Source organism: Grampus griseus (assembly GCF_964374135.1).
Source record: "Grampus griseus genome assembly, chromosome: 5".
Classification (NCBI taxonomy): Eukaryota; Metazoa; Chordata; class Mammalia; order Artiodactyla; family Delphinidae; genus Grampus; species Grampus griseus.
The window spans coordinates 73922859-73945223 of NC_138998.1; the positions used below are offsets into that span (position 1 = coordinate 73922859).

The 22365-nt window shown below is 41.6% G+C and overlaps 2 protein-coding genes across 5 annotated transcripts in view; both read right to left on the minus strand.

Moving 5' to 3' along the window:
- UMPS (uridine monophosphate synthetase) overlaps window positions 1-2649 on the minus strand; it is a 47400-nt gene extending 44751 nt beyond the window's left edge. Inside the window, exon 1 of the mRNA XM_082655422.1 lies at window positions 2450-2649. Coding sequence (XP_082511548.1) covers window positions 2450-2605 — 156 coding nt within the window. The 5' untranslated portion in view covers window positions 2606-2649. The remainder of the gene's footprint in view (window positions 1-2449) is intronic.
- An 8528-nt stretch (window positions 2650-11177) lies between these two features.
- KALRN (kalirin RhoGEF kinase) overlaps window positions 11178-22365 on the minus strand; it is a gene marked incomplete at both ends in the record, with an annotated part of 639791 nt that continues 628603 nt past the window's right edge. For all 4 annotated transcript variants that reach the window (XM_082654652.1, XM_082654658.1, XM_082654657.1 and 1 more), the window contains 3 exons: window positions 11178-11723; window positions 12280-12418; window positions 16541-16741. In XM_082654652.1, the coding sequence (XP_082510778.1) occupies window positions 11178-11723; window positions 12280-12418; window positions 16541-16741 (886 nt within the window). The remainder of the gene's footprint in view (window positions 11724-12279; window positions 12419-16540; window positions 16742-22365) is intronic.

Genomic DNA, 22365 nt, shown 5'->3' on the forward strand with positions numbered 1-22365 from the left:
ACTGTGTGAAGCACTAGTTGATAATATCCTTTTCTACATAAATCATCACATTTTAATGCCAGAATGCATACTCCCACCCAACACCATCTTATTTTAAGAAGAAAAGCAGTTACTTAGTGAACTAGATCAGAGGTGTTCAGAATTTTTTGTTCCTGTATTTCTAAAGATTTGAAAAATTTATGAATACTTTTAAGCTGTAAAAAATGTAACTTCTAGAGTACTGAAAAAATTAACATATTATCCTAGAACTGTTACACCACTCCTTTAAGTGAATACAATGGGATCCAAATGCTATACTGATTTGATACTCAACATCTGCTTAAAAAAAAAAATGAAAATGCTGAATTATGAACTTGGAAAATTTTACATTTTTTTGAACTCATATTTTCATTCCATTGTCTCCACAAAATTTTATTCTAATGCAATATATATCTGTGTTTGAAAAACTTCTACTACTCATTCTATGATACTTCTCCACAACAAAAATGTATATAAACTGAAATTTTAAATTGTAAATTTATTTATTTTTATTTTTATTTTTTTTTGCGGTAGGCGGGCCTCTCACTGTTGTGGCCTCTCCCGTTGCGGAGCACAGGTTCCGGACGCGCAGGCTCAGTGGCCATGGCTCACGGGCCTAGCCGCTCCGCCGCATGTGGGATCTTCCCAGACCGGGGCACGAACCCGTGTCCCCCGCATCGGCAGGCGGACTCTCAACCACTGCGCCACCAGGGAAGCCCTAAATTGTAAATTTTAAAAATTTCCTGTGACCATAACTCTCTAAGTGTTAAAAATTCTGTTATCATTACAATTGTTATGAGCATAAAATTAATTAAAACATAATCTGCAAATTTTGATAGAAGCATAAAAACAGATTATTTTGGAAATGCGTTTCTTTTTTTTTTTTTGCGGTACGCGGGCCTCTCACTTGTTGTGGCCTCTCCCGTTGCGGAGCACAGGCTCCGGACGCGCAGGCTCAGCGGCCATGGCTCACGGGCCCAGCCGCTCTGCGGCATGTGGGATCTTCCCGGACCGGGGCACGAACCCGTGTCCCCTGCATCGGCAGGTGGACTCTCAACCACTGCGCCACCAGGGAAGCCCTGGAAATGCATTTCTTAGTAAGATGAATGGTACCTGATCCTGGCAATTAATTTATGTATCTACTGTAGTTGACTATTACTTACTACTAGGAAGTCAGAATTCAGTGTAAGTTCTTTTGGTTTTTGGGGGTGCAAATAATAAGAAACCCTATTTGCATAAATAAGTAGACATGAAAGGAGTTCTGTTATATCTAGCTCTCTCAATATTTTGAACTCCTTCTGAGTTAACTACCAAAAAGCACAGACACATACACACACACCCCAATATCTAGTATCAAAAAAATAATTTTTAGTCAACTGTTAACTGATGACTTCTTCAAAAATAAACCAACTTTTCAAAAGAAGATCCCTAGTCATTCACTTTCTCAGCACTGATGAGATGCACCATAGCAAGATTCTGGATGGTGAGAATAGTCTAACCCACATCAACTAGTGCTTCAGTCCTTTTCATAATAACATCAGACTGGGGTTCACAAAGGGCAAACATAAACCCTTAGTGGTGGAGAAAACTTACATAAGTCTTCTAGATAGAACTTCTGTGATAACTGAAAGGTTCTATATCTGCACGGTCCAATAAGGTAGCCACTAGTCGCATGTGACTATAAATTTAAAAATTCATAATGCTCAATATTCATATGCGGCTAGTAGAAACTCTATTAGCACATTTAGACCCTTCTACTTACACTGTGGTCTGCAGCTTTTGCTGGCAGCTTGTGAGAAATGCATAACCTCCCACCCCGCCTCAGATCTACTCAGTCAGAGTATGCATTGTAACAAAATTCCAGGTGATTCATATCTACTCAGAGTTTAAGAAGCCTTGTGCTAGAAAACTCTAATCTGTACAAAGTTTTTCCCTTTTATTCACCAAAAAACTGCCTCCATGAAATGTCCACCCTCTGGCCTTAATTCTTGCTCCTGGCCACACAGTGCAAAATCGAATCCCCCTTTCCTAGCAAGAGCCCTTCCAAGTATTTAAGCAGCTACTAAATTCTCCCCCAACACACCTTTTCCTCCCCTCCCCCCGCCGTCCCATTGTCACGAGGTTAAATACGCGGAACTCTTTCAAGTACTTCTGTGCAAGAAAAGGCCCCAAACTGGGTTTCCCCGACTCTCTGGCAGAGCACGTGTCAAAGCAAGCGAGTCACAGTGCAGGCTGCCCTCTAGGTCCTCAAAAGCCTAACAGTTCCTGGTCTCTGGGCTTCGCAAACAGACTCCACCAGGCCGATAGCACGGTCGACCCGCCTGCTTGGCTCTTTTGCTGTCACCCACAGCCCAACTTCTGTCATTCCCCCCCCTCTCCTGCTCCCCATCCCCGCCACCCAACCCTCTTCTTTCCTTTCCTGGGCAGGTACCTGACTCAGAATACGAGGTCGAGACACGATGCCCCGTAGGTCGATGTACACGGGGGAAGAGAGCCCGCTCTTCAGCACGAAGTTCCCAAACTTGAAAGCCTGCACGTCGTACAGACCCGTTACCAATGACTCCAAAGCTGCATCATCGGCCGCCATCGTCCCCCTCTCCCAGTTCACTCCGAACTCCAAACAGCCGCTTACCCGCGGCGCCCGGTGACGTCACCTGAGAAATCCCGCCTCTTCCGGCCCCTTTTCCGGCGGCTGGACGAGCTCACTCCGCTCAGCTCCGGGTGCCAGGTAGCGAGAGCCCAGGGTTTCAGGTCCGGTTCCGGGCAGTAGTAGCGAACTTTACCCCGACGCTGCCTGTGAGTGAAATCGCTGGACTCGGAAGCCCCAATAGTTAGATTGGCTCCAGGGTCATAAAATCAAGCCTCTCAGGAGAATTTGTATGAATCCTGCCTACTTATTATAGCGCAGTGTCCTCTTAATTCTCCTTCTTGGGCGAGCATATCTTTATTTGCCCGTTATTAAACACCACTGTCCCCTCCCCTCCCCTTTCTCCAAATAGAGTGTAAGTTCTGGAAGACGGGGACCTTTGCTCAATTCTTTTATTAACTTCATGGCATTTGGCAAATGTCAGTGTCATAGCAATTTCCGCATGGGACTATAAAGCTCTTAGCAGGTAATTGTTCATTACCTCTTCTGTCGGCCCTCTGCGTCTGGAGGAGGACGTGGGTTTAGTACCATTTAGAGTAGCACAAGTGTTTGGCACATAATACGTGTATAGCAGATGAAGAAGAGAGGGAAGAGAGCAGAAGAAGATGAATTGATACCTTGGTATCAAGGTTATCCAGGAGGATAATCATGCCAGCTAATCTGAAAATCTAAGCGTATTTTTTATGCACAAATAAATTCCTTAAAGTAGAGGAAATTCCCATTGTGGGTAGAAGGCAATACTTTAAGGATAATTACCTTTAAAACCATAGACTCACGATTGTTACTCATAAAATTGATTCTCAAGTCATTCCTATGTTTCTATGTTCTTTTATGTTTGTCTGTTTTCTCTGAAGGCAAGATGACCAGCCAGTGTGAAGAAGTCCATGTTTTTGACAGTTCTCATTTCAAATAAATGCAGTAAAATCTTGATGAAATAGAAACCCACTGTTAAAACATTTTTCTTCTTATGTGCAAAATAATCTAATCAAAATACTTCAATCCCAAATACTTGTCAGCCTTAAGAATAAAATGGCCTGTTAGTTTACCAACAAAATGAGTTTTACTTGGGAATGGCAGAGGAATTGCGTTTGAGGCACGGAAACTATGGCAAAACATAGGCAAGTCTGGAGAACAAAGGCGAGGAATGTTACTTTACAGAGAAACAGGGGAAGTTGGGAGGGGCTGCTCTGAAGGAAAGTCCATTGGAGGAAATCAAGAGTTCAGGGTCGTGACAGTTTCTTATTGGCTGCGTTGTTGGTGTGCAAGGAGAACATCTTCCGCCGTCATGCTAGGGAAGTTAAGTAAGCATCTTCCTGCCCAGGGATGTAAAATAAGCTGCATAGGGTGGTATGTGCTGGTGTGTGCATGAAAGCTCCTCCTTCAGGGCTTCCTCACTCCACTTTAAATGAGATTTTCCTTTATTAGTTTTCACACACTCTAGCTAATTGACAGTGTACTATGAATCACTTTCATTTGCACTTGGGTGGCGCACACAGACTCTTTCAAAGCCTGATATGTCTGCAGAGTCTAGTCCAGATTCCTGGAGCCCACAATATGTTGTGTAAACTTGTGAGATCCATCCCAAATGGCCTGCCAATTTTCTAACAAAGTTGCCAAATAAAACATCAGAATGAAGTTAACAACACACAGGGAGGCTTATTTGGCACTTTTGGATAGAGACATGCCTTTGAATACTTCTCCAGGCAACAAAATTGTTGCTTTCTTTCCAAATGCTGGGTAAAACGTGTTATGTAATAATAACGCAATATTTTCACCTTGTCAAAGGCTTTCATATATTTGGAGGAAGAGCAAAAAAATTACTCCTTTCTACCAGAAGTTTTAATTAGAAAACAAAAGACCACCAGAAATAATATCTTTAGTGTAGTATATTTATAGGAATGCATAACTTGAGATGTACATTTTGAAGTTTCATCCATAACTTATAACATTTACCGTAGTAATAATAACAAGACAGCAGGTCATCACTTTACATCACACATGAGTGATTTTGACTTACAAATAAAATATTTACAACCTACCTTTACAAAACGACGTTGTGTGCATACAAAATGAACAACTGCAGAAAAATTTAAAAATAATGAGACAACCAAAAACCCAGAAGATACACTTAAGGCAGACCAGCAAGACACCGAAATAATTAAGGCTGTGGAATTCTTCTGCACCTTGAAAATATAGAGCTATTTATCAATACTGTGGAGTGATTTTAAATCAATTGTTACAAGCCTGATGGAAGTACGTACTTATATGTATATGTATATGCATAATGGTCCCTATGGGGAAACCTGTCCACTTACAGATAAGGCCCTTTATCTGAATGGCCAGAGATGCCCACCCCAAACTCTCAAAAGCCTTGGTGGGGAGGGGTCACTCAAAACCAAGAGGTGCCAGTGAAGTTTGCAAACCAACTGTTAAATATTCAAATATAAAGATCCTTCTGACTCCAGGTAAAAGGAATAACCTATATGATGATCCCACTATGTTTCAAGCTTTGTTCATTTGGCTTTGTAGACTTCAAAAGACAGCAACTAATTCCCCAGTGAGTAGAATGTCACTCTACCTATCAGCCCTAATGGTTTTGAATGGCCCTAGATGGTTTTCTACTAGAAAAATTGACACACCTGGGCTGTCTTCAACCGGATAGATTTCTGCATATGAGCAATAACATATACATACATATTATACACTATATACATGTACAGATGTACATATATCCATACTTTCCAACAGTTTGCACTTTGATCACTACTGTTCTCTGACTAGGATCTCATTCTGAAGAACAGGTTTAGTTTTTTCACAGTCTTCACATTTGTCCTAACTACTAGTTTTGCCCACCTTCCCCACAGAGTAGGCCAAAGTTTGGCAGAAACAGAAGAAAAAGCACCAGGGTCAAAAAAATCAAACAGAGATGACAGATATGGCTTAAGTTAGTAAGAGAAGATGTATGTTTTGTTAACTTCAAATTCATAACCACAGTCTTTGACATCACAGTAACAGTCTCCATAACACTCCAGGATGTGGCTTCATTTCTTGATGGAAATCAGGCATTGATGGAACTATTATACTAGCTATTCCTGGGCTAGCAAATTCGCTTGCTTAAATTAAACCTCAGGATTGGGACTCTGAGAATTGTCATTTGCACTCCTTTCTACCACCCTCCATTTTCTCAGCCATCCTCACTATCTGAAATAACATTTACCTGAATAAACAGTTAATCTTGATCATTTGAATAAAAAGTAAATCTGACGACATTTTAGAATCTCCCAGTAAATAGGCTGACAGGAAACACAATAGCCCATGAGTATTAATTTCAGTCTTTCCATAAATGTCCCTTAAAGATGAAAATTTGTCTCGGAGTAATTGTTTTTTCCTCTCCTCTAACTTCTACATGTACTGAAAATGAGGAAGAAATGTCTTTCATAGAAAATATGGCCTGTGATATTTCTGTGTTCTACTATTTTTGTATAGATTTCTCACATGCACAATATTCTCTATGAAAGACGTCTAATGCTATGGACAAATTTCCGTCATTTTTAATCCTCTAGAATTAATGAAACAACTAAGAGCCTTATAGTTTTTAGAAAATGGATATTAATGTGGTAGCTCCCCTTTTCTTAGTGGAGAACTGGTAAACCTTATCCTTCCTAACTCCAACCTGGGTTTAATCATTCATTTCCAAATGATCCCTAGATTTTAAAGTTAAGAAAAACTGTAATGTAAATAAATATACTGAGAGCCCACATACTATGTTTGCCTAACCCAGACTCCACAGAGATGCTACACAGGAGAGAAATAAATAAGGCCCACATTCCTCAAAACTGAACAAGGAAGTGGTGAGTTTGCACTTTTGCCCTACTACAGAGACACCTTATGTTTGAAATATTTCCTCTTCTATCAAATTCATGGGACAAGGTTTTAGTTAATACACAGAAATAACCACCATCTAGTTTATGACATATTTGCTCCCTCATATTCTCACAAATCTAAATTTCCATGCTCTTCCACAGGGCAAGAAAAAAGTAATGACTGGGCTTCCCTGGTGGCACAGTGGTTGAGAGTCCGCCTGCCGATGCAGGGGACCCGGGTTTGTGCCCCGGTCCGGGAAGATCCCACATGCTGCGGAGCGGCTGGGCCCGTGAGCCATGGCCGCTGAGCCTGCGCATCCGGAGCCTGTGCTCCACAACGGGAGAGGCCACAGCAGTGAGAGCCCGCGTACCGCAAAAAAAAAAAAAAAAAAAGTAACGACTAACTCACAGGCACTAAATCATGGAGACTATGGAAAAGCAAATATGCTACTCCTGAAACACCTAATTATCTTTAAAAAAAAATCCAAGGTTTTCCCTCTGAAAACTAAGAGTCCAATTCATTTCTACACCTGTACGTTTAATTTGCCTCATTATAGATACCTGTGAGAATCTGAAGAAATGAGTTGTGATATCAGAAAATGTTTTATTCTCACTTCTGCCCTCCCAGTGAGGAAAGTGCCTGTTTGGGCTCTTCTCTGTCAATTTTTCTAGAACGTAAAGCTTGAGAAGAGTGTCACGGTTGCTTTGGAGGGCATCTAACTCTTTGCTTCTGCCATAAGACATACTGGAGAAAACAGTTTATTGACAAACACTTCATCAGCTCTCCTGACCTTTTTCTGTACACAAGCTTTTAAATGATTGAAATTACAGGCTAAGACCAAATAACATTCAGACAAAGAGCACCTAGTACTTCCAATTAAAATTAATTTATAGAATTTAATCTCATGGGTTTTCAAATGGTATCTAAAGACATGAATATTGAAATCCTGGAATGTTCAAAGTTACTGTCGATAAAATTCTTAGCACTGGCAGTGTGTAGCACTTTAAAAAAATCAAAGTATTTTCTAGATATCCCAACTAAGGTATTTTCCCAACATTCTTATGAGATTAATTCCTCCCTCCATCCCCCCAACTCCCATTTTAACAATGGGGACATTTGGGGCAGAAAAAACAAAGACTTTCTGTAAGAAAGGACGAATCAGGAATAGCTGAGGTTGAAACTCAAGAATTCCTGGGCTCACCCTATGTTCAGACGGTTTCATTTAGAAGATATTTTAAAATAAAGAAAAAATGCTGCAGTATCAGTCAATCTAAATACAATGAACTTCTTTATCTCCCAACCTCCCCTCTGAAAGGCACTACTATTTATAAAGACTTGTGAACCACAAAGCGGTGCAGCCAGCTTTTCCTCTGCTTCCTCTACTCCCCCAAGAGTGTTTATGGCTGTCGGAGACCTGAAGGACACCTCCAACGTTATGATTTTTTTTTTAAAAATTTTCCTACATTCAGCTGTAAGCGGATATAAATCTATTTAATTTGAAACAAATATAAAAGATGAAGTAAATTATTATACCTTAGAAAAATTATTGTGGGTTGTCCCTGATCGTTTCCTTCTTTCTGCATCCCACCCTTACAAAACAAAACCCCCCCAAAACCCTATGCAATGAATATAAGCCAAGCAAGAAACTTGTGACCTTAACCAACATTTATTTTTCCCATTTCAACTGGAAGTTCACTCTTACTAATTCCTAGTTAAGTTTTGATTGCAAGAACTACCATAATTATAGTAGAAGGGGACTATTTCCTTGTCTCTCCCCTCTTCTCTACCACAAATACTGTATGTGTTCATATATCCTATTAATAAATATCTCTGTCAAAATAGGTACAAGAAAGTGGTTCCTAATCCTTCATCCCTCACCACAGTTGCCCACAGAGCAACCTAAAGTGTATTTCCCAACCCCATCTTCTGGGATTCCTTGTTATTTCCAGCTTGCTATGGAGAATTCTTGAACCAGGAATGCTATCATCTTATCCCTGTTGCGAAGGACCAGGAGCTTTGCAGATAGGATGACTCCTTGTTAGTTTTCTTCAGTTATCAGACTATATAAAATATACACCCTTTCTTTTGGGGCCTCTATTAAATCCATTCTACTCTAATGATTGTACTTTGGGTCCAGTTAACAAAGTCATACTACTTTTCATTTCTCTGTCCCTCCTCTCCTGTCTCTTCACTTCCCCAACATGTGTACTTGGGGGAGATTCCAAACAACCTCCCATCTGGACCATCCCAACTCTGATGTAAAACCTGTTATAAAAGCTTTGGCTCTGCCTAATACTCTGTCAACTGCCCTCCTGACAACACGACTTCATTAACGCTCTCCTGTGCAGTCTGGACACCATTGTCCTCCTCAAGCAGAAACTCAAGCTTGTCTCCTACATGGTCATAAAAATTCACAATGACTCAGCAGGGAGCTCTTTATTCCTCATCCACAGTGGATGGAACAGAACTCGCCAAGCCATATTGTACAGATATCTGGAATCCTCAGTGCCTGTAATCTATCCCATGATGTGCCCTAGGGACCAGGCTTTCTTCTTTTATGTTGTATCTTATAATGAAGACATATTTACTGAAAGAGTTTTTAGTAAATATGTTTTAAATTTCAAAATATTGTATCATATAGTATTTGTATATACCTATGGGTTTGAATGAAGAATATAAAGGGTTAGTCAAGAGAGAGCTCTGAGGAAGGGAGCCTTGATGACCCAGGGCCATATGAAAACTAGGAAACGAATACAGTCGGAGTCAGTTTCCACATATTTGGTTAATCCTGAAAATACATAAGTGCTATCTAGTCTTATTGCTTGTACTTTCTACTAATTTATTAATCTATAATCTTGGATGGGATGAGGTGGAGGGTGGATGAGGAAATTGACTTTGTTACCAATGGAAAAGAATGATGAGTATTTTTAATTCTACATTTCCACTGTGGGAATAAGTGTTTTTATATATTAACGTTCAGGCTTAGTTTCCACCATTCCTCTTCATTAAGATTGGTTTGTAGTTCTATTTATCCTTCATAAACTTTTCTGCTTGCACTTCTGTGCTGCATGATTTTAATTTTCTCAATCCTACTACAGGAGAGAAGCGATGCCATTAAACCTGATTTGGACAAACAGTTAAGTTATATTTTTAAAATATCATTTGCATAACAGCAATTTTGGAAACACATTCTCGGAAACAAAGGGTGGATCACGTACAAATACAAAAACAAAAACTCTTTCCCCAAAACTAAAAAAACAAAAAAAAAAACAAAAAAAACAAAAGAAAGGAAGAAAAAGCCATGAAATGCCCAGGTTTAATTTTTTTTTCCCACCAGTGGAAAAAAGGGCAGTTCATAATAATCTTGTACAGAGAATATACACCAGAAAGCAGTGTTGGCCTCAAAGTGCAATTAGTCCTTTTAGCCCAGGGAAATATTGGTGGCTGAGAGGTGATAGATATTGCAATCACAGTTAAAATTCAATGCTCTGCTAGGGTGATGTATCAGATTTTAGTCCATGGCTTCAGAAAGGACTTGGGACCAGGCCTTTCAAAGGCCTATATGGCTGCCTCCTTTTGGTAAGCACCCCTTCACTTCCATAAGGGGTTAGAAATAAAGCAGGCCAGCTTTCGGAGGACTGCATTCTGCAGCGGCAGAAAACATCAGAAAGCATTGTTATGCTGTTCACAGGAACTGTAGGAAAGGTTTCTATTTGCACTTCTGTATGAACCTGTTTATTTGTTACCTATTTGAAATCAAGTGTAGACATTAAAAAATAGCCCCACACCTCTTACTGTATTTGGACTTATTTCCTGGCAGGCTTTCCTGCCAGATGAACTCTGAGCTGCCAGTGAATCTGGGGATAGCATTTCATAAACAGAACCTAGGTTAGTCAAATACCTGTGACGGAGAGAAAAATCTTCTCATTCACAGATTGCGAAAGGGTAACATTGCTTTCTCTTAATGCACAGGTTCTGGTAAAAGAGTTCTATACAAGATTTATAAAATGCTCTAAAAAACCTGTCATCTAATTGTGCTTAGTCAAAACAATGTAATGCTTCAGTAAATAAGTCACTGTCTTACCTGGAGTACTCAAAGTTACTTATGATTGATTTCATATATCTCTCTATATTATAAAACTCTGAAAGCTGAATGTGATATATTTTACTGTATGTGTACATGTATCCTATTAAGAAACTATATCTAAGTAATCTAATCCAGTATAGTTGACATACATGACATCTCTGTTAAATAGAACTTTTTGCTTAAAATTTCAGCCAAGGCGGAAACGTTTTATACTCACTTCAGTGAGCCGAAGTTTTGCCCAGTTAGCCACTCATTTTGGAACACGCAATTAAAATTTCATAACAGCTGCTATTCTTCTTATCTTTGCCTCTCTTTTGAATACTTTCCGTGACTATTTGCATCTGTATCCCTTCTGGATGACCTTCTGAAAAGTCCCTGGATTTAGGGTGATTTGACTGCTGCTCAGACCCTGAAAAACCACTGAGGAGGTTTAAGAGGTACATCTCTCCATCCAGAAAACCGCGTGGAGTGAAATCATGAACAGAATTATTTACAGACACATTCAGTCTTGCTTTGGTTCACACTGCACTTCCATGTGAAACCTCGAGGGCTGGGAGACGGCTACGTCCCTTGGTTTACCCTGTTGACAATGTAGCTCTTGACGTTGGGAATAGGCCGAACGTCGTTCTGGTGCTTGCGGCGCTCTATGAAGCACGCCAGGCGGGAGGTGTCCAGGGGGATTTTGGAGTAGCTGCCATTGTGGGGCTGCAGCCATGGGTGCTGCAGGCAGGTGGCTGCCGTGGGCCGCCTCCGAAAGTCTTCCTGTAGGATCACATTGATGAAATCTCTGGCAGCATTGCTCACGCCACAGAAGTACTCATGGGGGAAGCTGAAATCCACCCTGCATACATTGATACATGTCTCCTCCTTGCTCTCATCCAAGAAAGGGGAGACCCCGCTCAGCATGACATATGTCAAAACCCCGATGCTCCAGATATCAGTGCCCAGGGACACAGGGATGCCTTGGATCACCTCTGGGGCAGCAAACTCAGGGTTCCCAAGCAGGTGGTGGATGTGGAAGTGACCTGAGATCTGGACAGCATCCTCTAAGTCAATGAGCTTCACGCGAGGCACTGGAATCCGAAGGTCAATGAGCAGGTTTTCGGGCTGCGGAGATCCAAGGAGGTGGGGATGAGAGAAGGCAAGTTCAGCTCTCTGTTTTGACTACCAGTAGGACTCCATCCATTCAGACACGGTTCTGCCATTCTTTGATAAAGCCTGTAGTATATGGGACATTCCCTATGTTCAAACTGAACTAAACCCTGAGGTTAAATGGTACTTTAGGGAAGTTGTTTGACATTGGAAATCATGTCTTCTTAACTAGCCCTTACTTCCGCACTACATCAAGAAAAGGATAAATTATTTATTTTGGAGAACAGGGGCTTCTTTTTCAAAAAGATGGTGACATTTAGTGGATTCCGTCTATAAAGTTAGACAAGGTGGTTAAAGCCTCCCTCCCTTCTCTAACCCCAGGTGTCATGGGACTCTGGGGTGTTCTCACTAATTCACGAATAACACACTTAAATTGTGACAACCCATTTCGTGTTTAATATTCACAGGGATTCTAGTGTAAGTAAATAAAATGAGAATTTACCTCCCTCAAGGGTAATGATGGCAGGTTAGACTTAACCATTTCCCTGCTAGGGTTGCTACTTCTTATTACCTTTATGTCCAAATGTGCAACCCTGCAGTTGTGAAGGTACTGCAGGGCTTCCATGATGTCTCGTATGTAGAAAGCTACTTTTTCTTCCATCAGCTCATCATGATTCATAAGGTAGTCTAAGAGTCGGCCGTCATCCATCCTGAAAATAGGGAGGAAAAGGCAAAGGAAATATGTTTATAAAGAAAACAGAAAAATAACACACACAAAAATCTGTAAGTTTGCTAACATTTCTCCTACTCCCTATTATAAATGAAGATCAATGTTGCAACACATGCATATTTTAGTTAGAGCCCAAAGTTAGTACAATGTTCAGAACTTATATTAAAAAGATAGATAGATAGATAGATACATGCATGTTTCAGGGAAGAAATCTGTATAACCTTAAGACACATTATGTTTCATTAACTTTTGAAACTGCTCACAAGGAAAAAGGTCTGACACCCCTTTAAGAGAGATTAGATTGCAAAATAGAGAAAGGAGGGAGAGAGAGATCTTGCAATTGTCTGAATAACTGGAATCTGGTGGCTTCAAGGAACCTCATATATGTCTTGCAAATAGCTTTTACTTGTCAATTTTTAGTTGGGGAAAAATAGAAACTAGGCAAAGTTTGATCTTGACATTCTTTTTTTTTTTTTTTTTTTTTTTTGCGGTACGCGGGCCTCTCACTGTTGTGGCCTGTCCCGTTGCGGAGCACAGGCTCCAGACGCGCAGGCTCAGCGTCCATGGCTCACGGGCCCAGCCGCTCCGCAGCATGTGGGATCTTCCTGGATTGGGGCACGAACCCGTGTCCCCTGCATCGGCAGGTGGACTCTCAACCACTGCGCCACCAGGGAAGCCCTGATCTTGGCATTCTTGACCCCCCTTTTGAATCCCATCCCTCTTGGGCAACTTTCCAACCTTAAAAACTATATCTGAAAGCCTGGTACAAGGGGCCAGCCAGACCTGGATTCAAATCCTGGTTCTGCCACTAACAGGTTGGCGGCTTGGAGCAAGTCATTTAAACTATCTGTGTTTTGGTTTCTTCATCTTTAGAGTAACAACAACAACAATAATAATAGCTATTTCATTATGAGGATTGTCCAAGGATCAAGTGAGACAATGAGGCATTTAAGCATAATTGGTAGCAATAGTAAGTGTGCAATAAATGGCAACTATTTTCAGGTGCTCTGGGCCCTCTTTAGGAGGGAGTGACCAGATGTCAGGCAGCTGGTCTCTAATATGCATTGGGCCATTGAGGCCCATCCCCAGGAAAGGCCCAGGCAGAGGAGCCTGAGCCAGAGTCAGAAACTGCTTTTGAACACAGCTGACATCCCCCTGCCAAGTTTCCATTCTCCTCTCTAGCTTATTCCTTCCCACAAACTTGTTCTCTTCTCCCACTTTCCTTGACCGGATTAAAGGCTAGGTCCCATGAAGGCCTCCTTTGCCTTCCTCTGACCCTGCCAGGGTGGGATAGGGGTGGTGAGCATGGAGTGGAGTAGGACTGGGCTTGTTAGATGCAGCCCCCTGAACTTCTTAGAGCGTTTTAGGGAGAAGTTAACAGTAGCTCTACTCTGAGACCAGAAAGTCTCAGCCACCAAGTTCATCCTTAGAGCGCTTAGATAATGCAGATGCCCAGGTCCCTCCCTAGACTAGGGAATCAGAACCTCAGTTGCCTGGTAGAGAAAAGCTCTACCAGCAATTTAGATGGCCACCAAAGGGGTACCCACAGTCATGGCATAACCAGGGTTTAGCTCAGGTACTGCCTCTCCACAAATCTTCCCTGAACCTCAAGTCCAGTCAAGCCCCTCTCTATGTTCTCACACAACTCTCTCCAAAATATGCATTTACTAGGCTATGCTGAAATCATTCATTTACCTATGGACTTTCTCATTAGACTTCTAACTCCTCAAGGGCAAGAAATATAACATTTAGGGCTTCCCTGGTGGCGCAGTGGTTGAGAGTCCACCTGCCGATGCAGGAGACACAGGTTCGTGCCCCGGTCTGGGAAGATCCCACACGCCGCGGAGCGGCTGGGCCCGTGAGCCGTGGCCGCTGAGCCTGCGTGTCCGGAGCCTGTGCTCCGCAACGGGAGAGGCCACAACAGTGAGAAGCTCGCGTACCGCAAAAAAAAGGGAAAAAAAAAAAGAAATATAACATTTCATCTTTGTTCCTGCCACCCAGGCCCAGGTCTACACAGCGGGTGGCACATAGTAAATGCAATATTCATCTCAGTTAATCCCTGTAACATCTCTGAGAAGTGGAAACATCTTCAGAATTCACAGATAAGGACCCTGAGGCCCAGGAAACTAAGTACACTGCCCCAAATCACAGAGCTGGAATCAGAGCCCAGGTTCTCCATGCCAAGAACAGCTTCTTTCCATAACTCTGTGGCAGCCTGGTAGTCAACACCTTCCCTCAGAATGGTAATTGACAAGTTTGAAGAGGCAAAGGTTCTGGGTCTGCTGTACCACCTTGGTTGATACACAAGTGACAATACTTTTTATTGGAACTCAAGTACAACATGTTGTCACTTGTAAACAAACATAGTTCACTGTCAACAGAATGTACCTTTTGAGTTAGGAAGCTCTTAACAAACAGGTTAGGCTCTGAAAGGCTGTTTGTAAATGTATTTATGAAATCCAAAGTGACAATCTTCACTATACTCCAATAAAAATTAAAAAAAAAAAGAACTGGACTAAATAGTAAAGCATGAGGTCAGAATAAGTGGTAATGTGCATATAAATTAAACTTATTTTTATCAATCGAAAAAAAAGAAAAACAAAGTGACAACTTACCAGCTACTACACAGCTATAGAAAGTTAAGTATCACAAAAGGATTACAATTACTAACAGTGATGGTTTTTCTCCTCTTGTTTCTTTTCAACCAGTTAAAAAATGTAGCCTAAGATGTTTGCATTTTGGCTTTCTTTTTTTCATCATAAATAAATTTACAGAAAGTTACTGCTTCGAACCCCTCCCTCCGCCCCCCCCCCCACACACCTAGACTAACAAGCACACAAGAGCAAGACTAAAATGACAGTTGAAAGGTGTAAACAGAGGTGCTTCTCTACGGAACGTAGGTTCATGTGGAGCCAGACACAGCACTGGTCTTCGGTGTAAATGTCTATCTCCTCTCCAGGCGCAGGGCCTCATCAGCACCAATCAGACAACATTTCTACAAGGGCTCCATACTTCTGAAAAGATTGTTCTCTTTAGCCTCTGTAAGATCTCCCTAAACCACAGAGCACGATCTCTGTTCTTAGCCTGGGGAAGAAGTGGGAAGGATGTGACCTTATTGGTCTATTCCAGGGCCCAGTACGTAGCCCCAAGTATATGGCTGCCTGAGTCCCTAGAAAATCTGGAATGAGTGGAAGTTTTTTTTTTTTTTTTTTTTTTTTTTTTTTTTTTTTGGTACGCGGGCCTCTCACTGCCGTGGCCTCTCCTGCTGTGGAGCACAGGCTCCGGACGCGCAGGCTCAGCGGCCATGGCTCACGGGCCTAGCCGCTCCGCGGCACGTGGGATCCTCCCGGACCAAGGCACGAACCCGCGTCCCCTGCATTGGCAGGGGGACTCTCAACCACTGCGCCACCAGGGAAGCCCGAGTGGAAGGTTTTGAGGGTAAGATTCTGCCCTTAAAGGAATTTCTTGGGTGGCAGATTGGGGATGCTATGGCAGTAGATAGATGCACAAACCCCTCTCTTTAATTCAACTCCACCCCTGTCAATAAGCCCATTGTCCATAAGCTTTTCCTAAACTCCTGCCCAGCCCAAGAGTCCATAAGAGAAAGAAGATGAAAACTGGAGTGAGAGAGATGTGGGTTCAAGTCCCAGCTTCTCCATTTCATAGTTTTAAGGAGGTACTTTTTTTTTTTTGCCGTACGTGGGCCTCTCACTATTGTGGCCTCTCCCATTGCGGAGCACAGGCTCCGGACGCACAGGCTCAGCGGCCATGGCTCACGGGCCCAGCCGCTCCACGGCATGTGGGATCTTCCCGGACCGGGGCACGAACCCGTGTCCCCTGCATCAGCAGGTGGACTTTCTACCACTGCGCCACCAGGGAAGCCCTAAGGAGCTACTTTTAATGATCTTCCTTATCCTTGACTTTCTGATCTATAAAATGGGAATAACGTTTTTATACAGTGGAGGGGAGAGTGCATGTTACATAAAACACTCTGTAAACTAGAAGACATAGTATGAAATGTAACTGCCATTTCCATTAATTGTGGGCAAGAAATAACCCCAATAGCTTGGGACCACCTTCGAGAGATGACGCCTATACTTACAGTTCCAAAATCAGGATGTAGGAAGTGGGGGACTCATAGGTGTCATGGAGAGTGATGTATTGGGGATGCTGCAGGTGCTGAAGTAGGGCAGCCTCGTGGGCAGCCTGCTCTTTTTTCTTCATTTTTTTGCTAACAAATTTCACAGCGACATCTTTGCGAGTAGCTTTGTGAATGCACTTCTTTACTATGGAGAACCGGCCTCTGGAAAACAAAAGGAAGAAAGTGTTTTGCCAAGATTCCTCAATCAACTAGGTATCATTTTATTGAAGGATATGAGAAGTTTTATCCAAAGTGATTAGACAGTAACATTTTATTAGGAATCGACTTTTCTGTACTTTTAATGATAATGTTATCATTCAGAAAAGCCATCTTTCCTTTCTTAGCATTTTAGGGTTCTTTGAGATGCAAAAAACTAAACAATATTTTTAGTCATTATATTTTTCTGTCATTTTGAACATCAACCACAGGTTCAGTTTTCTTTTCTGAACAGAATATATTTCTATAACATATAACAGTGACAATGTTAAAGAAGGAGGAATTCTGCTTTACGGTAATTTCAAAACATTTTCTAAAGAGGCAATTTTTTCATTTTATTTTATATTTATGATCCTTCTGTTACAGAAAATTTCCAATATACACAAAAGTAGAGAGAATAGTAGAACAGATCTTCTGTGTACCCAGCAGCCAGCTTCAACAATTATCAACGCTTTGCCAACCTTTCATCTATTCTTTTCCCACCTCCTGCCCTTTTTTTCTGGAGTTTTTTTTTTTTTTTTTTTTTTTTTTTTGCGGTACGCGGGCCTCTCACTGCTGTGGCCTCTCCCGTTGTGGAGCACAGGCTCCGGACGCGCAGGCCCAGCAGCCATGGCTCACGGGCCCAGCCGCTCCGCGGCACGTGGGATCTTCCCGGACCGGGGCACGAACCCGTGTCCCCTGCATCGGCAGGCGGACTCTCAACCACTGCGTCACCAGGGAAGCCCCATCTGGAGTGTTTTAAGTGCATGTTATTTCTTGCATAAATACTTGGTTTGCATCTGTAGTTGACAAGGACATTTGAAAATATATAACCACCATGCCATTTTTATATCTAACAAAATTAACTGTAGCTGAAATAGACAGAATGGTTCCCAGACTCACCTGCAGGCCTATGGAAAGTAGTAAGAGAGTGAGATAGATGGAGAAACTGGTCAGCAATGGAAGCAGAGAGAGGGAGGGTCAAAGAGGTGATAAGGCAGCATCATCCAAAGCCTGTTCATGAGGTGCCCTAACCCAAGAGCAGAGGAATGAGCAGTCCAAAGGGCAGTCCACTCCTCTAGCAGAAACGAATGCATCAGACACCAACAGACTCCTTGACCTGGCTCTGTGTTCACCAAGCAACTTCCTGATAATAATTTTTTTTTTACTATAGATTTTCCCCAAAGAAGAGAAAGCCCTAATTAATAAAGCAAGTATTAGACAAATATTAATCAAACGCCTATTACATGTCAGACATCATTCTTGGCCTAGTGAACAAGTATTTGGTCAAACTGGCAGCTCTGTTTTACATCATCCATTAATAAACTACCATTCTGCGTTTTAACAGCGCCCTCTCTTGTTTGTTTATTACAGGTCACCTCCTTCCAGAGGACTTTGGATACAGGAAAACGATTGCTGAGGAGAGATCTCCTGAATTAGTGGTTATGTCAAGGTACTGCTACCTTAATTTTTAAAATATATTTTGTGTGTATCAAAGTTATGCATCCCCATGGTTTGAAAAGTCAATTAGCTTTAACAAAGTTTCTTATTAAAAACAATAGTGCCTCATCCTCCACCCGTCCCCATTTTTCTTCCTCTAGAGGTAGTTTAATGTATCACTTCAGTGTATTTTGCTGATTATTTAGGTATTTACTTCTATGACTCTAAATATAGTATATTTTGTATGGCTATTTCTTGACTTTTCAGTTTTAGTTATTATCTGTTGACATCCCACTATAGAAGATGAGATTTTGGTCTCTTTCCTTCCTTTGTCCCCATCACATAACCACTTTTCCCATCCCCTGTCCCCCCAAGAGAATTATATTGTAATCAATATTCAGTGTTTCCATTATTGCAACTATGTCAGTGTTGGTCACAGTTAAACCTCTAGTAAACCATGACTGTTTTTCCTTTTTGTGGTAAAATGCATTCTTCAATCTTTTCTGAAAAAGAGTGCATGGGAAATAAGTTGTTTGAGATTTGCATATCTAAAACATGCTTATTCTACATTTATATTTGATTGTTAGTTTCTCTGGGTATAATTCTAGGTTGAAACAAAATTTGAAGGAATTATTCTATTGCCTTCTAACTTCTAGTGATTGATGATGTTAACTGTTAATGTTCAAAGCATTATTATTCCTAATCCTTTGCATATGATTCTTATAAAAATATTTAGCTCTCTCCTCACTGAGATTTCTCCCACATTCTTTAGCTCAAATGGACACTTTCTGTAGTTCCGCTGGCCAGAAATATGGGATTCTGTCAAGAGTTTTAGCCTCTGGCATCCTCATACACTTCCACGTGAATGCCCTTGTGGGTAAAAGAGTAAGAGAGGGGCTTCCCCGGTGGCGCAGTGTTTGAGAGTCCGCCTGCCGATGCAGGGGACACGGGTTTGTGCCCCGGTCCGGGAAGATCCCACATGCCGCGGAGCGGCTGGGCCCGTGAGCCATGGCCGCTGAGCCTGCGTGTCCGGAGCCTGTGCTCCGCAATGAGAGAGGCCACAGCAGTGAGAGGCCCGCGTACCGCACAAAAAAAAAAAAAAAAAAAAAAAAGAGAAAGAAGAAAGGGGAAAAAATAGGAATCTCCCTGCTCTCTTCCTGTCTTTTGGCCATAAAGATGGATTTCTCTTGGAGATTTTGCTCTCTGTGCCTGCTGCACAGTTCACTGATTTAGCCCACCCTTGGGTTAAAGCTAAGAGATCAGGAGAAAAACAAAACACAAAAAACCCCTCAGAACATAATAACCCAGAAAACTCAGTGCCACTGTCCTTGTCTTTTTTCAGGTGTTAACTTCCCTCCCCAATCTCTGTTACTTACTTCTCAGAATGCTCAGGTAGCTGCTATCTGTATTTCATCCGTGGATTCTGGTTGTAGCCAGTGGGAGAGAAAGGCTACAATGGGCTTACTCCATCTTGGCCAGCATCAGAAGTTGGCTCATTTTAAAAGCTGGAGACTAAAAAGCTGTTTGGAAGCTCTGCGTGTGTGGGTGGAGCCTGTCAACTCGACCTTCACTGTAGGGTGATCTGAATGGACTGTTTTGTCAGGGGAAACTCCAGAGTCAGTATCTTTAAGTCCTTCCTCTTGAGCTGGTCAGATTCTCCAGAGAAAGACCCTCCTACTTTCTGTCTGGAAGGTGAGGCCCTGGCTGTCTACCTCTGGAGGTCTGGTGGGTAGGACAGCAGGGGTTCTCAGAATCTAGCATTTATCTATTCTCACAGTGGCCCTGTTTGGAGTATGGTTCCATTGCCCTCAGTGGGGCTGGTGTCCCTGAGAACAGAGGCACTCTGTTTCACCCTTTCCAGGGGATAAATCTTCAGTCTTTTCCTTGATTGGGAAGGACAATCACACAGCTACCTGAAGCTGGGGAGGAGGTCTGGAGCCACAATTTCTTCTCACACAAGGTTCAGACAACCCTTCCAATTTTAGCATCTTCATTACACATATTTCCAGAGGTACTGGATGCTTCCAGCACCTGAGCCTTCAGGGAATTCTGCTGCAAAACTTACACTGGCTCTCACTTGACCCCATAACTGACTTGGACTGAGTTTCTCAGGTCTCTCAGTCATTTGCCACTTTCACCTCCTTTTCTGCTTCTAATACTTGCTATCTCTTCTTCCAAGGTCCTCATCTTTACGTGCCTGCTTAAAAAAAATCCTTTACTGTAGATTCAGTGAAGTCTCAGGAGGGAATGAAAACGGATGCCTGTGTTCAACCTGCCATCCTTACCTGGAGGCCTGGTACCGCTACCTTTTGGGATCCTGTACAGGTAACCAGGTAGCATTCCCAAGGGATAAGTCTTTGGCGTCTTTAAGCTGCAATGGTGCCTATATAGTTTATTTCTGGTTAAGTATGCCATGCTCAGGTGCTCTTTGCTTCTATGGATGGGCTATAGGAGTGAAGCTATTTCTTTTTTGTTTTTTGTAATACTTAATTACTGGAGAGCTATTTTTAACAAGATAGTCATATAGATCTAGAATTTTAGGTTTAGGTGTGATGGAGAAAGCTGACTCACTTACATGGCCCTGGCACAGATATCTTTTATGTATCTCATGTAAGTATCTATATGTTTTATTTCCATTCTGTTAATATATAGCATTTTAAAGGATCTTCTAAAAAGATGAAGACGATACTACTTGGGAGAGAGGGAAAGCTTCAGGTTATTGGAGATGAAATTTTAAAAAAAATCAATTGCTTGGAACAGATCAGAAAATTGATTTCCCCTTAAGAAATATCAAAACGTCCATCTCTTCTATGTAAAACATGCCTTAGCCTATGGCTATCAACAGCAAATACAGGCCTTGGGGAGGAATTAACCGGTACATCCAGGTGGTGCAACCAATTTCATTTAGAACCAGATGGGGATTTGATTTGCTTATTATTGGGGTCATATGTAGCTTCACAAACTTTAATATCATGGAGAAAACTAGATTTCAACTACTAGAACTTATTTTTGAAAAAAATTGCTATGATGAGAAACAACATATATTAGTAAAACAAGCACAGGCTTAAAGGCAGGTAGCCCAGGGTTTGAATCCTGGTTCTACACGTACTAGTTGTGGGATTTTGAGAAAGTTACTTGACCTCCTGAACCTGAGTTTCCTTTACTGGAAATCTACTCAAACACTACCTCATGGTGTTGTAAGGATTAGCTTAAATAACTTTTGTATACTATCTGCATGGTATCCAGAATACTATATTACTCAAAAAGCTTCATCATCATCACCATGTCAATTTCCACTGGCTTTATCTTTTCTGTTTGGCTACACAAAGAAGATTGGAAAGTAGAGCTAAAGCTGGTTTTTGATGAAAGGAGCTGTAACAAAAGGCAGTGAATTACATTGTTACTCCTGCCTAAGAAATGGGAATAACGAACATTTTTGCTCTCTCCACAACCTCTGTCACAACCACGTAGGAAATTTTACCGTTCATTGAGAGCCGTCAATCAGAGATGGAGAGGACGCTAATGGCCGAGTGCTCTTTTATTTACACATCACAGGAGGGTGGGTGACTTGTAAGATCTACCCACATTCTCTCACCTAGACCTCCTGGAGACCAATACATCACAGGCATGTAAAACCTTCCCATCAACGATTTTGTGAGACAGGTGATACATTATTTTTCACTATTCTGTTAAAAGTCACATTTCTATCCTTTTTCATTTTTGAGGACACATTTTTCTAACCAAAAGAGAGAGAGAGAGACCTGTATCCAACAATTAGTGCTTATGTATTCTTCTGAAGAACACATGGAACTTCTTATGAAAATTGACCATATAGTACTCACAAAGCAAGTCCCAACAAAAATCAAGGAATCAGTATCATGTAGACCAAATTCTCCAACCACAAAGCAATTAAATTAGAAATCAGTAGCAAGAAGACAATTTTTTAAAATCTCATACATTTGGGAATTTTAAAACAGTTCTACAGTTGGGTCAAAGAAAAGAATCATAGTTGAAGGAAAAATACCTAGAACTGAATAATGAAAATGCCACATACCAGAACTCAGGATTTAGCTAAAATTGTACTTTGAAGAAATGACTGAGCCTTAAATTCTTATATTAGAAAAGTAGAAAGGCTGAGAACTTTAATGTAA